This window comes from Mustelus asterias, chromosome 11 (genome assembly GCF_964213995.1).
Source record: "Mustelus asterias chromosome 11, sMusAst1.hap1.1, whole genome shotgun sequence".
NCBI classification, from domain to species: Eukaryota; Metazoa; Chordata; class Chondrichthyes; order Carcharhiniformes; family Triakidae; genus Mustelus; species Mustelus asterias.
The window spans coordinates 71,565,210-71,580,741 of record NC_135811.1 but is presented as its reverse complement, the minus strand read 5'-3'; the positions used below and the strand labels follow the sequence as shown (position 1 = coordinate 71,580,741).

General features: G+C 43.0%; 1 protein-coding gene across 2 annotated transcripts in view; it reads left to right on the top strand.

Moving 5' to 3' along the window:
- Nucleotides 1–6,201, top strand: part of taco1 (translational activator of mitochondrially encoded cytochrome c oxidase I) — a 36,227-nt gene extending 30,026 nt beyond the window's left edge. For both annotated transcript variants that reach the window (XM_078223722.1, XM_078223723.1), the window contains exon 6: nucleotides 859–6,201. In XM_078223722.1, the coding sequence (XP_078079848.1) occupies nucleotides 859–1,068 (210 nt within the window). In that variant the 3' untranslated portion in view covers nucleotides 1,069–6,201. The remainder of the gene's footprint in view (nucleotides 1–858) is intronic.
- Nucleotides 6,202–15,532: the final 9,331 nt, after the last annotated feature.

The window sequence follows — 15,532 nt, the reverse complement described above, 5'->3', positions numbered from 1 at the left end:
CAGGGACAGCACGGGGTTAGATACAGAGTAAAGCTCCCTCTACACTGTCCCTCATCAAACACTCCCAGGACAGGGACAGCACGGGGTTAGATACAGAGTAAAGCTCCCTCTACACTGTCCCCATCAAACATTCACAGAATAGGTACAGCATAGGGTTAGATACAGAGTAAAGCTCCCTCTACACTGTCCCCATCAAACACTCCCAGGACAGGGACAGCACGGGGTTAGATACAGAGTAAAGCTCCCTCTACACTGTCCCCATCAAACACTCCCAGAATAGGTTAGATAGCTTTTTAAAATTAAGTTATGGGATGAGAGCATAGCTGACTAGGTCAGCATTTATTGCCCATCCCTAGTTGCCCTGGAGAAGGTAGTGATAAGCTGCCTTCTTGAGCTGCAGCAGTCTTGTTGTGCAGGTACACCCATAGTGCTGTTGGGGAGGGGTTCCAGGACAAACGCTCCCAGGACAGGTATAGCATCGTGTTCGGTACATGCTTCTGTTTTTTCAGTCACTGATGTGATACTGTGCCTCGGTAGCAGTTAATGAAGAGGGCCTTGGTTTCACATCTAAGGTCAGAGCCTCATGGAGGGCAGAGAAGACTTTGGTTACACTCGTCTGGGCTGGTTTTGAACTTGGGCCCAAAGATCTATGGCTGATGGTAGCTCACCTTCCAGGAACCACACTGGCTATGGTCAGGTTACTCAGCACCAAATGGAGACTGTTATGTGTCAGATCGAATACTGCATGATAAATTTACACACATCGCAGCATTCCTACATCAGGCAGGTATGAAGTTTTGCCACCATGCCAGGGAGTTGTCTGTAACATCTTGTGCTTTTTTTAATATTGTATTTCAGTTTGTTTCTGACATGACTTCACTGCGAGAGGTACGAGAGAGGTTGAACGCTCTGGGATTGCTGACCATTACAGCTGGGCCAGAATTCATTGCTACAACCACTGTCCTGCTAACAGACACAGATTTGGAGGCAGCGTTTTGCTTGATTGAACATATCGATGAATATCAGGATGTTATTAAAGTCTATGATAATATCGAGTCACAAAGTTGACTGCTGACAGCAAGATGGAGCTTCCTGGGCTGTTGCATGATGAGGAAGTTCAGCTGAACACAATGTTTGTATCAAGACTGAATGAGGAGTGTTTCAAAGTGACTGATGGTGCCGTCCTCTCTCCATTACCAATAACAATTGAGCCCCCCAGCGAGTAGGGATGCTGTTAACACAGCAGTGCTGGCTGAGGAGTCTGACTGATGGCGCTCCAATATCACTCTCTCCTGTTTCTTATTGGGGTTTAAGAGGCAACACCTACCCTCCGTTACCCTTCAGCAGCAGCTATTCTTCACTCGTGTCAGTGATTCATTACACAGGATGTCATAGTCCAGCACTTGCTTTTCGGAAGGGGTCACTGGGCAGTGATCAGGAGCAGGAACCCTGATTGACTTCCCCTTTTCTCTAAACTGAGGGACTGGATAACTATAGGAGCGTTGAGTTTGCAATTAGAAAATGTCTGAGACATCACAAAGCACTTTATAGCCAGATTGATGTTTTGAGGTGCAGCTTTTGTTGTAACGTAGACAAATGTCACTTTGTACTCAGCAGTAAGAACAATGACCAGATATTGTTTTGGGGAGATGTTAATGGAGAGATGTATTTGGGCTATGACTACAGGAGAACCGCTTACATTTTGAATCGTGGTCTAGGACCTTTAATAAGTACTTGAACAGATAGTCTTGCTTTAGTATCTCATGTAAAATAGGGCAGTGCCACAGTCCCTCAGCATTGCATTCAGGTACCCGTTTAGATTAAGGGTTCAGGTCCTAAAGTCAAGCTTGAAGCCACAACCTTCTGACTGGAGGATGAGAGTGCTGCCATCTAAGCAAAGACTGACCATTGCATACTGGTCAACTCCAGGCTAGGAAGGATGGGATGTTAATCAACCGAGTTCCTGAGAAAGATTTCTCTGTGTGCTCATCACCTGAGAATTGGCTTGGACCTGGCTGTGATGCCCTCTATGGTCGATTAGCCTGCCACCCCCAACTGTATTGACATAAAGTGGGTCAGCTTTGTTGGGATGGCCATGCAAGCTGAGCCTTCAAGAAAGGAGGAAATTAGCGGATTTTAGCAAATTTTGTATTATTTTAATGAAGAATTTAATGCTTTTACATGTTGTGTGCGTTTGAGCCTGAGGTTTGCACCAGCTGTAATACTGGGAATCCCCATCAAGATGGGTGGGGTGTGAAGCTCTCATCTAAATTTTCCCCAATAAATAGTCACTCATTCACAGTAACTAAAATCAAATTCATTTAATTGATGAGGTGGATAATACTCTCTCATCTTGAGTCAGAAGATAAAGGGTTCAAGTCCCACATCAGAGACTTGAGCACATCACCTAGACTGACAGTTCTGTAGAGTGAACGGGACTACACTGTCAGAGGTGCTGTATTTCACATGAAATTGCATTTTGTTATATTCTATGATAGCCACACATTAATGACCTTACTTTATAAATATGTTAGGACTCCAATCTGTCTCTCTCTCCCCTATAGTCTGACTTCTGCCTTGTTTAACATTAGTAGGTAGCCACCCTCACAACTGGATTAACCTATCCTCACCCAAATCACCCTAGTCACAGATGTGCCATTTGGTGGTTTGTAAGGCTAGTGGACAGGTTATGTTTGGTTTCAGTGCTGCTGGGTCAGGGAAGGGAATATTCAGCTAGGGATCCTGCTCCTACGAGCTTCTAAGGGTGAGGGTGAACTTGGTTGTGAGACCCTTTCATCTCATTTGATTGAGCTCCCTGCTGACTCTCACTGCGAAGGTGTTGCGTTGCTCCAGTGGGTGGCTACTGTACACGAAACAGTACCCAGCTTCAATGTCTGCGGGACACTGGGAGTGGAAATTGGAAACACCACAGGACATTACTGATTATTTGCCTTGATTCAAAATCCCTTCAGCTATTTTACAAAGCCTGATATGGTGAAGATTTAACTGACATCTCACTCTTGTCACTCAGACACTTCCTGTGAAATGGTAATAAGGAGCCTTTGACCACACGATCAATGCTAATAGAAATGTTTTTTTAAAACTATACATTTAGACTGTACATTACACTGTGAGGATGGGTGGAGTGTGCTGTGCAATCTCCAAGTAAATATTTTGTGTCTTACATTTAAATCATAACCATCTCCTTCCTTCAAGTAATTCCAATCTGAAGTTGTCCAAGAAAAGCCACCCCCTTACAGCTAACCGGGATTAATGTAGCCAAGGTTAAAGTCCAGGTAAACCTCAGAAACAAGGACACAAAAGCAAACAAACTCATCCAAAAGAATAAAAGATCTGCATCTATACAGTGTTTTTTCAAAACTCAGGATTTAGCACCCTGCTCTGCAACCAGTGAAGTACTTTTCAAAGTGTCCTCACTGTTGTAGGAAACACGGCAGCCAATTTACAGCATATCTTTTATGTATGGAAGATGGATATGATTGTGCAGTGGTAATGTAACTAGGTTAGTAATCCAAAGGCCCAGGCTAATCCTCTGGGGACACAGGTTCAAATCCCACCATGGCAGCTGGTGGAATTTAAATTTAATTAATAAATCTGGAATGAAAAAAAAGCTAGTTTCAGTAATAGTGACCATGAACCGATTGTCGAAAAACCCATATGATACCCTTTTGGGACATTTTCCTTCCTTTAGGGAAGGAAATCCACCATCCTTACTGGATCTGGCCGACATGTGACTCCAGACCCACAGCAATGTAGTTGACTCTGAAAGAGCAAAGCAATCCACTCCATTGTATCAAACATCTATGAAGCCTAAAAGAAATGAAACCAGACAGATCACTTGGCATTGAACTAGACACTGGAAATGACAGTGGCACACCCAGCCCTGTTGACTCTGCAAAGTCTCCCTTACTAACATCTGGGGGCTTGTGTCCTTCCAATCTAATGGCCATCTTGACTTGGTGTTATATCACTATTTCTTCACTATCGCTTGATTGAAATCCTGGAGCTCCCTCCCTAACAGCACTGTGGGTGTACCTACTCCCAGAAAGGGCAGAAAGCCTATTTACATAGGATTGCCTTCATTTAAATGGCATTAATGCGTTTGGCATGGCAGCTTCCAGATGCTTCCCCCCTCACAGGCAATACATCATGCTGGCAAGGATCATTACTGCTCTGCAGTAGTGGAGACCAGGTGCCATGACCAAGCTGGGTGGGGGGGGGGGGGGGGGGGGAGAACCGGGGCCACTGAAGCCCCCAGGTGCTCAGGGTCATGGCCGATTAAATTGGGATCCCAATTTAAATCGACTTGAATATGCAAATCAGGCATTTACGTCTGATATTAGCCCCCACGTTAGACTGTCCATTCACATTGATGTGAATCACAAAGATTTGCCATGACGTGCACCTGGTGAACAGAACTTGCTGGAGGCTCACAGGTATGTACAGCTGCCAGGGGAGAGACAGTAGTGCCCGGGCAGTGCTGGGGAGAGGGTGCCTGGGGTTCCGGGTTCAGTGGTAAGGGGCTGGGAGTGGACTATGCTGTGAGATATTCCTCTTATTTTTTTTAAATATATTTTAAAATCTAAATACCGATGTTTCTGGTGGGGCAGATTGCACCATTGTGATGTTGTGGGACCTGTCCTTCACTTTATTTTCCAAGTGTCAAAAAAATGTGGTGGGAAAGCCATTAGCATAGACGGGCTACACACTGTCTTTCCTACCTGAGCTGACACTTTGGAAAATTTCACCCATTATTTCTCATTTCTAGATATTCTTCTACTCTCTAGTAAGGATTCCATTATTTTTCCTACTACTGATGTTAATGTCACCGATCATATTCTGTCCTACTTAAATATAAGAATGAGCTTTCTGTCAACTTTTTAGCAGTGCAATCTTTTTCTGATGAATTAAAGTATGAGTGGTAATGCTTCTGCAGTTTTTTCCTATACTTTAAAATTCATGAATGGAATCCATCTGGACCAGGAGCTGTATCCTCTTTAAGTTTGTTTCGTTTATTCAATTCATTCCCTTTTTGTATTTTAAAGCACTTATCTCATTATCCAATGACACGTCTACTCATTCTACTGCCTTGGTAAATATTGAAGCAAAATAGTCATTTAATATTAATAGTGTAGATTAGAGGGGCTTTAGATTGGTTCCACTGGTCGGCGCAACATCGAGGGCCGAAGGGCCTGTACTGTGCTGTAATGTTCTATGTTCTATTTCTGCCAGATCTCTATCATTCCCTGTGGTATTATCCTGTCTAACCCAAATGATCCTATTCTCATCACAATCTTCCTTTTTTAAATTATTGTCTGCAAAATATGTTACTATTCTGTTTCATGTTCCCTGATTTCATTTCATTGTTTCTCTTTGCTCTCCGAATTGTATTTTGAGTTCTTTCCAAATCTTTTCAGATTTTCTTGTTAGAGTGCTGTACCAGAATCCCAAATTACATTGGGAAACCAGACTAGACCCAACAATTTTTCTATTTTGGCATAAGTGTGAGGAAAGGATACTTCCTTCCAGGAATGATTCCACTGACAAATTAGGGATTTTTTTTTGTTTACTTATTAATGTCACAAGTAGGTTTACATTAACACTGCAATGAAGTTTATTATGAAAATCCCCTAGTCGCCACACTCTGGCGCCTGTTCAAGTACACTGAGGGAGAATTTTGCACTGCCAATGCACCGAACCAGCACGTCTTTCGGACTGTATATAGTACATCAGACTATTATCGGACTGTTTATAGTAAAACAAACTTTATTTAATAACACAGTTAAAATATAACTCTTTCAAATGACACAGCTTAACTATTAACAGTTGAACAATGTTCATAATCGAAAGGAAGTGACTAGTTTTTAGCTTATCACTTTCACTTCCAAATGAGCAACATTCTTCTTACAGCTGTAAAATTAAATGCAGTTACCAACCATACATAAAATTGCTATAAAGTGTGTTAACTGTCTTGAAACTTTCAGAGGTTTTGTGGAGAGAATTATCAGGAACCACCTGCACATGCCTGCGACTTCAGCTGCAGAGCTGCACTCCAAACAGCAAAAACCCCTTTCTCTCTGCACAGTCCCAGTTTCGTTCAGTATCACATGACCCTGTCAATCAATCTCCCAAGGTATCTTTTGATATAAGTAAAAGCCCGTGTGCTCAATGAAAGTAACACATTCCTAGCTGAAATGAGTAACTAACTTGTTTTTACACCTTAGAGCGAAGTGTTTCCAAACATACTCATTGCCTGCAGGAAAAAAATCTGAAATGTTAAACATTCCCCTTAAACAAGAAGAAACGATATATATTTATATCAATTGTACGTGTATCATCACTTATCGTGGACTCTTCTGCTACCCATGTACTTAATCATTGCCTCTTTCTTAACCCTCAGTTATTCCCTTATTTCTTTATTCATTCATGGAGTCCCACTAGTGCCTACTGTTCTTTTTTGTGGGATTTATGTTCCCTGCACTCTGTTGAACATTGTTTGAAATGTTGATCTGCATTGTTGTTTAACAATATAGTTGCCCATTTTATTTTCCCAAGTTCTATTCTCAGCCCCTCAATATCATCTTTATTCCAAACTATGAACTTGTTTTTCATCATGTTTGTATTCTCTTCGGTCATCTTAAAGACCATTATTATGATCTATATTATTATTATGATCACTATTGCTTAGTCGTTCCCCTACTTTTACCCCTTTTATCTGCTGTGTTTTATTCTCATTGTTAGATCCAATAGTGAAACTTTACTTGTTTACATAGTGGGTTAGTCTTGCAGAAACTCCATTCTCTTATAAGAACATAAGAAATAGGAGCAGGAGTAGACCATCTAGCCCCTCGAGCCTGCCCCGCCTTTCAATAAGATCATGGCTGATCTGATAGTGGTTTAGTTCCACTTACCCGCCCGCTCCCCATATCCCTTAATTCCCTTATTGATCAGAAATCTATCTACCTGTGACTTAAACATATTTAACGAGGTAGCCTCCACTGCTTCAATGGGCAGAGAATTCCAGAGATTCACTACCCTCTGAAAGAAGAAATTCCTCCTCAACTCTGTTCTAAACTGACTCCCCCTTATTTTGAGGCTGTGTTCTCTAGTTCTTGTTTCCTTTCTAAGTGGAAAGAATCTCTCTGCCCCTACCCTGTCTAGCCCCTTCATTATCTTATATGTCTCTATAAGATCTCCCCTCAGCCTTCTAAACTCCAACGAGTACAGGCCCAATCTACTCAATCTCTCCTCACAAGCTAACCCCCTCATCTCCGGTATCAACCTGGTGAACCTTCTCTGTACTCCCTGCAAGGCCAATATATCCTTTCGCAAATAAGCGGACCAAAATTACATTCACTACTCTAGTTGCGGCCTCACCAGTACCTTGTACAATTGCAGCAAGACCTCCCTGCTTTTATACTCCATCCCCTTCGCGATAAAGGCCAACATTCCATTTGCCTTCTTGATCACCTGCAAACTGAGTTTTTGCGATTCATGCACAAGGACCCCCAGGTACCTCTGCACAGTGGCATGTTGTAATTTTTCACATTTAAATAATAGTCCATTTTACTATTATTCCTTCCAAAGTGGATAACCTCACACTTGTCAACGTTATACTCCATCTGCCAGATCCTCGCCCATTCACTTAGCCTATCCAAATCTCTCTGCAGACTTTCTGCATCCTCCACGCAATTCGCTTTCCCACTCATCTTTGTGTCATCCGCAAACTTTGTTACCCTACACTCGGTCCCCTCCTCCCGATCGTCTATGTATATGGTAAACAGTTGAGGCCCCAGCACCGATCCCTGCGGCACGCCACTAGCACCAACTGCCAACCAGAAAAGCACCCATTTATTCCAACTCTCTGCTTCCTGTTGGATAGCCAATCCTCAATCCACGCTAACACTTTACCCCCAACTCCGTGTACCCTAATCTTCTGCAGCAACCTTTTGTGAGGCACCTTATCGAATGCCTTCTGGAAATCTAAAAACACCACATCCACCGGTTCCCCTCTGTCAACTGCACTCGTTACATCTTCATAAACTATCCCAACAGCATTCTAAGAACTCTTCCTCAAGTCCACCGCGTCCGACTTGAGTCAACCAATCAATATGCAGGTTAAAATCCCCCATGATTATTGCTGTTCCGTTTTTGCACGCATCCATTATTTGCTTGTTTATAGCCCGACCCACCTCAAAGTTATTATTTGGGGGCCTATAGACCACGCCCACCAGTGACTTTTTCCCCTTACTATTCCTTATCTCCACCCACAACGATTCCACATCCTGCTCCTTAGAGCCTATATCGTCTCTCACTACCGCCCTGATGTTATCTTTAATTAACAGAGCTACCCCATCTCCTTTTCCTTCCTGTCTATCCTTCCGAAATGTCTGATACCCCTGGATATTCAGTTCCCAGTCCTGGTCACCCTGCAACCACATTTCTGTAATGGCCACTAGATCATACCCATTTGTAACTGATTTGTGCCATCAACTCATTCACTTTGTTTCGAATGCTACGTGCATTCAGGTAAAGTGTCTTTATGCTAGCCTTTATATGGACCCGATTTGTTAGTGCATTCTTTTGATTGCATGCTCTATCCCTACCTGTCGCAAACTGGTTATCCTTCCCCAGACCATCTCCTTGCACTGTTGACCACCTCCCTTCTTGTGTTTGTCACCTTTTTTACTCCGCCTGAGCCCTTGACTCCTTTAACTAGATGAATGTCCTCATCATTAACCTGCACTCGTACCCTCTCCTTTACCTTTGATTTTGTAATTCCCCATACCCCTGCACCCTCTCCCGCCCTCCCCCCCCCCCCCCCCCCCCCCCCCCCCCCTCCCCGACTATTTAGTTTAAAGCCCTATTTATGGCCCTGGTTATACGATTCGCCAGGACTCTGGTCCCAGCACGATTCAGACGGAGACCATCCCATCTGAACAGGTCCCATCTTCCCCAATACTGGTGCCAATGTCCCATGAATTCAAACCCATTCCTCCCACACCAATCTTTGAGCCACGCATTTACCTCCTTAATCTTATTGACCCTGCGCCAATTCGCTTATCTCCTTTTACCTCTTCTGTCCAATTAAAATCAGGGGAGTTGATATCCCTCTTGATTATTAATCTATGCTTTTCTTCAATTCCCTTGTTTGAAAGCATTTTTCTGCCTTAATCTCCAACCCCCCCCCCCCCGATTTAAATGACTTTGATGCGAACAACACTTGGTCTATTGCTGCCAAGCATAGCCGCTCTCACTCCACCTCTTGAATTCAGTACTTTCGTCTATCTTTGGACCAAGGCTGCAGTAAGACATCTAAAACATGGCATCTTTCTGTGTTTATTCAAACCTTGTCAGACTCCTCTCTCAAGCTGGCTATGAAGAGTCATTAAGATGCCAACAAATTATCTAAGAATGTCTATTGAACTCTCTAAAAGATGTGAAAAATCTCTGATGGAACAAGAGATGGGAAGGGACTTAAAAAGACCACAATGTAACTAACTTAGCCTGAAACAATGGCCGGGATTTTCTGGGGGATGTAGCAGCCCAGCCAAAGATTCATTGACTCTTGGCGGGACTGGATGATCAAAGCAGCGGCTGGGGCTGTAACATCCCACCCAACAACTCCTGGAAAATTAACACAGCATGCTTGTGTTTTTAGAACTATATAAAGGAGGCTATAAGAAGCCATCTTGAGAAGTAGAGCGCAGAACGCCATGAAGAACTCGGACAATATCAGAGAGGATTTTGGACAAGAGAAACAAAGAGGAAGATACCAAGAAATCAACTGTGTTCTGCCGAAGAATCCAGGCAATATGCAACTGCCATAATACAAAATTAGTGAGGAATTGGATACCATTGTAAGATGCAGCAAATCCATCATTTGGATAAACTCCATAGGATACATGGACATTATATTAAACGTGATACAACATGGCCAATTTCAAGTGGAAAAACAGACATTTTAAAGACAGTATTATTTTAAAGGTTACATTCAAGCAAAATGGCTGCAAATCAGGCATCGGAACATACCACTAGACCATCCAAGAAGTGAACAAAGGGGGCCATGGTTCATGGCAAAACTAGCTGACAAGATTATGCAGAGGGGTGTCGAAAGCCATGACCAACCACAAGAGAGAGAATGGAAATGGTAACGAGTTTTACCCAGCAATGTAGAATAATGTCTCCACTAATGGGAAAATGTTTAGTATTCCCAGGAAACCAGCTTGGGACACTTTGCAGCTCATCAGATACGTCCCAAAACAGTTTGGCCTCTGTCATTGAAACTGATCAATATCAGTTTCATCCTATAAGCACTTTGCACCCCATTGTTCTGAAACTGACCGATGGGAGGAGTCAACCAATTTGAACGGTCTTTACAAAATATTGAACTCTGGCCAACAGAGGTGGTTGATAATTCAGCAATTAACTCGGAAAGGAGTTCTGTGAAGTTCGGTGCAGGAGAGGTGTGTCAAGTCGGAAAGGAGTGAATTCAGGTGTCCAGCCAGACAACTACTTTGTGGGCAGAGGAAAGTACAAGGAAGAGACAGTAGCGAACAAGACATCAACTATTTTCTCAGCAGCAACAGCAAGGACTTTTGTTTTTAAAACGATCCGAGGAGTGGTGCGTATGTTCTCTCAGCCTTCAGAAAGCCCCCAATTAGGTAAAGGTTGAGGAGGGGTCCAGGAAGCTTCTTGTTTTTGTGTAAATCGTGTAATGCTAAGAATTTACATTGTGCTGTTCGAGTTTGCTTTCCATTGCATAGTATTGTAGTGTCTGTGTTTTATTGACTGAGTTTGGTTGGAGTTATTCTTGAATAAATTATTTTAAAATTAACTATGACTTCTCTCTCTCTCTCTCTCATCGTCCATCTCGGTGAGTCACTAAAAAGCCAGAACATAATTCCGGAGTACAGAACCGTAAAGGGTCCGAGCACTTTGAAACTGCTCACTCAAGGGGGTCTACTGGTCAGGAATAAACAGTGGTCCCTCTCTCTCTCGTGTGAAGCTGTCCCAGTGTGGCACTTCCAGTTGTATTTCACTACCTACAAGAGAGAGAGAGACCAGGTCATAGTTGGCAGCCAGGGTAACTCGTGACATAAGGGCGAGCTCACTGATCAGGAATAAACAGTGAATCTCCCTCTTGCGAAGCTGCCCCAGTACAATACTTCCGAGTTGTGGTTTCAACACTTGAAGGAGAGAGACACCCACAGTTATCAGTGGCATCCGAGACCAGTCTGTGTGGAGTTCAAGAACCTTTACACTCTCCAAAAATCCGCTAACCTGCTGAGTTCACCTGAAAAGGCAAACCTCTGAACATTCAGCTGCAGAAATCATCACCGCTACTAAACCAAACCTCAAGTCCCAACACCTTCACTTCAGAAAGAAGAATTTAAGTAACAGGCCCACAACACTATCTCACAACAAATGATTTGAAATCTTATCTTTAAATATCCCTTTATCTGCATTTTAATCTTTGTATCTGTATTTGAATTAATAACTATCACTTTTACTTCAGTAATGTACAACACAGCTTTTTAGAAACATAGAAACTAGAAGCACTAGGCCATTTGGCTCTTCGAACCTGCTCTGCCATTCGTTTTGACCATCGAATTCAATATCCTGATCCCCCTTGCCCCCCCAAGATCCCTTTAGCCCCTATTTAGTAATAAACAAACTTTTATCCTGTTTAAATATAAAGCTTTGCTGCTGGTTATTTTTTAATTGAATCAAATTAAAAAGGGCATTAAAAAGCACACATATACAGACACACAAATTCTGATGAGCTCATGGGCCACGGGAAATACCTTTATGTGGTTTTGGGAATGCCCAGTTAAGTTACTTGATTTGTTCTGAATCAATCTCATTTAACATAATGGGAGTACCACACAACATGATAGAGGGTATCCTCATTGTGAAGATGGGAATTTGTCTCTACAAGGACTGTGGAGTGGTCACTCCTCCCAATGCTAGTCATGGACAGATGCAATTGCAATAGATAGATTGGTTAAGACCATAAGACATAAAAGCAGAATTAGGCCACTCGGCCCATCAAGTCTGCTCTGCCATTCAATCGTGGCTGATATTTTTCTCATCCCCATTCTCCTGCCTTTTCCCCATAACGCCTGATCCTCTTATCAATCAAGAACCTACCTATCTCTGTCTTAAATATACTCAATGACCTGGCCTCCACAGCCTTCTGCGGCAAAGAGTTCCACAGATTCGCCACTCTCTGGCTGAAGAAATTCCTCCTCATCTCTGTTTTAAAGGATTGTCCCTTTAGTCTGAGGTTGTGCCCTCTGGTTCTAGTTTTTCCTACTAGTGGAAACATCCTCTCCACGTCCACTCTATCCAGGCCTCGCAGCATCCTGTAAGTTTCAATAAGATCCCCCCTCATCCTTCCATTCAGAAAGAAGGATTCTATGAGATGGATGCACCGCCTGTGGCTAATTTAGGAAGTCAATGATGGTATCAAGTATAAGAGACTATGTACAATGCTGTGAAGGTTAGTGATAGGCCAGGAGATTGGGAAGATTTTAGAAACCAGCAAAAAAATGACTTAAAAAGTAATAAAGATGCAGAAATTAGAATATGAGAGTAAACTATCAAGAATTATAAAAACAATAATCATTTCTACAAGTACAAAACCCAGTACTTAATCCACAATTTTAAAACGTACAAATTAGGTGTAGGCTACTGAATCTCAAGCCTGCTCCAAGAAGAATGATGATGAGGTCAAGTAGATTTTCCCCTCTCATTGGCCCTGTGGCAGGCAGTGAGGGAGTCAGTCTGGTAGCTATATCCTTTAGGACATGGCCAGCTTGGTAGGAAGTGGTGCTGTCAAGCCATTTTTGTTGACGGACATTGAAAGCCGTACTCAGGATACATTCTGTACCCTTACCACCCTGAGTGTTAAACATAGAGGAGCACTCATTCAACAGCTGATGGTGAGCAATAGAAGGATGGATTGGGCTACATTGGGCTACTTGCTCATATTTGACCTGATTCCACAGTCAATGGTTCCCATCCCGAAGGAGATTGTCATCGACTTCAGGAAGCGTAGAGGTGAACATGCCCCTGTCTACATCAATGGGGATGAAGTAGAAGGGATCGAGAGCTTCATGTTTTTAGGTGTCCAGATCACCAACAACCTGTCCTGGTCCCCCCATGCCAACACTATAGTTAAGAAAGCCCACCAACACCTCTACTTTCTCAGAAGACTAAGGAAATTTGGCATGTCAGTTACGACTCTCACCAACTTTTACAGATGTACCATAGAAAGCATTCTTTCTGGTTGTATCACAGCTTGGTATGGCTTCCCATCCATTGACTCCGTTTACACTTCCCCCTGCCTTGGCAAAGCAGCCAGCATAATTAAGGACCCCACGCACCCTGGACATGCTCTTTTCCACCTTCTTCCTTTGGGAAAAAGATACAAAAGTCTGAGGTCACGTACCAACCGATTCAAGAACAGCTTCTTCCCTGCTGCTGTCAGACTTTTGAATGGACTTACCTTGCATTAAGTTGATCTTTCTCTACACCCTAGCTATGACTGTAACACTACATTCTGCACTCTCTCATTTCCTTCCCTATGAATGGTATGCTTTGTCTGTATAGTGCGCAAGAAATAATACTTTTCACTGTTAATACATGTACAATAAATCAATGAGGTGAGAATGACAGCCCCAAGGCAGCATTTGACCAAATGAGGCATCAATGAACCCTGGCAAAACTGAACTCATTGAGAACTAGGATATAAATTTCCACAGATTGGAGTTACAGCTAGCACAAATAATCAGCATAATCAAGGACCCCACGCACCCTGGACATATTTTGTTCCACCTTCTTCTGTCAGGAAAAAGATACAAAAGTCTGAGGTCACGTGCCAACCGACTCAAGAACAGCTTCTTCCCTGCTGCCATCAGACTTTTGAATGGACCTACCTTACATTAAGTTGATCTTTCTCTACACCCGAGCTATAACTGTAACACTACATTCTGCACCCTCACCTTTCCTTCTCGATGTACAGTATGCTTTGTCTGTATAGCGTGCAAGAAACAATACTTTTCACTGTGTACTAATACTTGTGACAATAATAAATCAAATCAAATCAAAGAAAGATTGGCAGGTTGTTATCTCAGCCCCAAGATGTTTCAACAGGATTTCTTCAGGGTCGTGTGCTGGGCCCAATCATCTTTAGCTTCTTCTTCTATGACCTAAACTCAACTATAAAGATCAGAATAGGAATGTTTGCTGATGATTGCACAATACTCAGTATCATTCATAACTCCTCAGACACCGAAACAGTCCATGTCCATATACAGCAAGACCTCGACTACATTCAGGCTTAGGCTGATAAGTGACAAATACCATTCATGCCACACAAGTACTCGGCAATGGCCATCTCCAACAGAAGAGAATGTCCCATTACCATGGGTTACTATTGACCAGAAACCTAGCCAAACCACTGGGGTTGCCAATGGTGACTGAATGTATCCCTGGAGGTTTTATCACATGACTTGCCCCTACACACCAGCCATTGTTGCCCAACACACCCATCCTTGTGTCGTACTGCCTTCCAAGCCAATTGGAAAGCAAAACAAAAACACATTACCCAAAGTGTGCAGCTTTGCTGTCAGCCAAACAATGAAATGTTCAAATAAAATGTTGAAAAAAGCTATCTTTCTGAATGTCCCTATGATTTTTCATAGAATTATACAGTGCAGAAGAGGCCCTTTGGCCCATTGAGTCTGCACCAACACATGAGAAACACCTGACTTCCCACATGATCCCATCTACCAGCACTTGGCCCACTGACTTGAATGTTATCATGTGCCAAGTGCTCATCCAGGTACTTTTAAGGGATGTGAGGCAACTTGCCTCCACCACTCTCCCAGGCAGTGCATTACAGACCTGAAACTTGTGACCCTGTGTGACTGACCCTTCAACTAAGGGGAACAGCTGCTCCTTATCCACTCTGTCCATGTCCGTCATAATCTTGTACACCATGATCAGGTGGCCCCTCAGTCTTCTCTGGTCCAACAAAAACAACCCAAGCCTATCCAACCTCTCTTCATAACTTAAATGTTCTATCCCAGGCAGCATCCTGGTGAATCTCCTAGGCACCCCTCCAATGCAATCACATCCTTCCTATAAGGTGGCAACGAGAACTGCACACAGTACGCTAGCTGTGGCCTTACCAAAGTTCTATACAATTCCAACATCACCTCCCTGCCTTGATTGATAAAGGCAAGTGTCCTATATGCCTTTTTCACCACTCCACTAACATGCCCTTCTGCCTTCAGAGATCTTTGGACAAACACGCCACGGTCACTTTGTTTCACAGAGCTTCTTAATGCGTTGTTCATTGGATATTACCTTGTCAGATTACTCCTTCCAAAGAATATCGCCTCACATTTTTCAGGGTTAAAGTTCATCTGCCACTTACTGCTAAATTCTCCCTCAGTGTACCCGAACAGGTGCTGGAGTGTGGCGACTAGGGATTTTCATA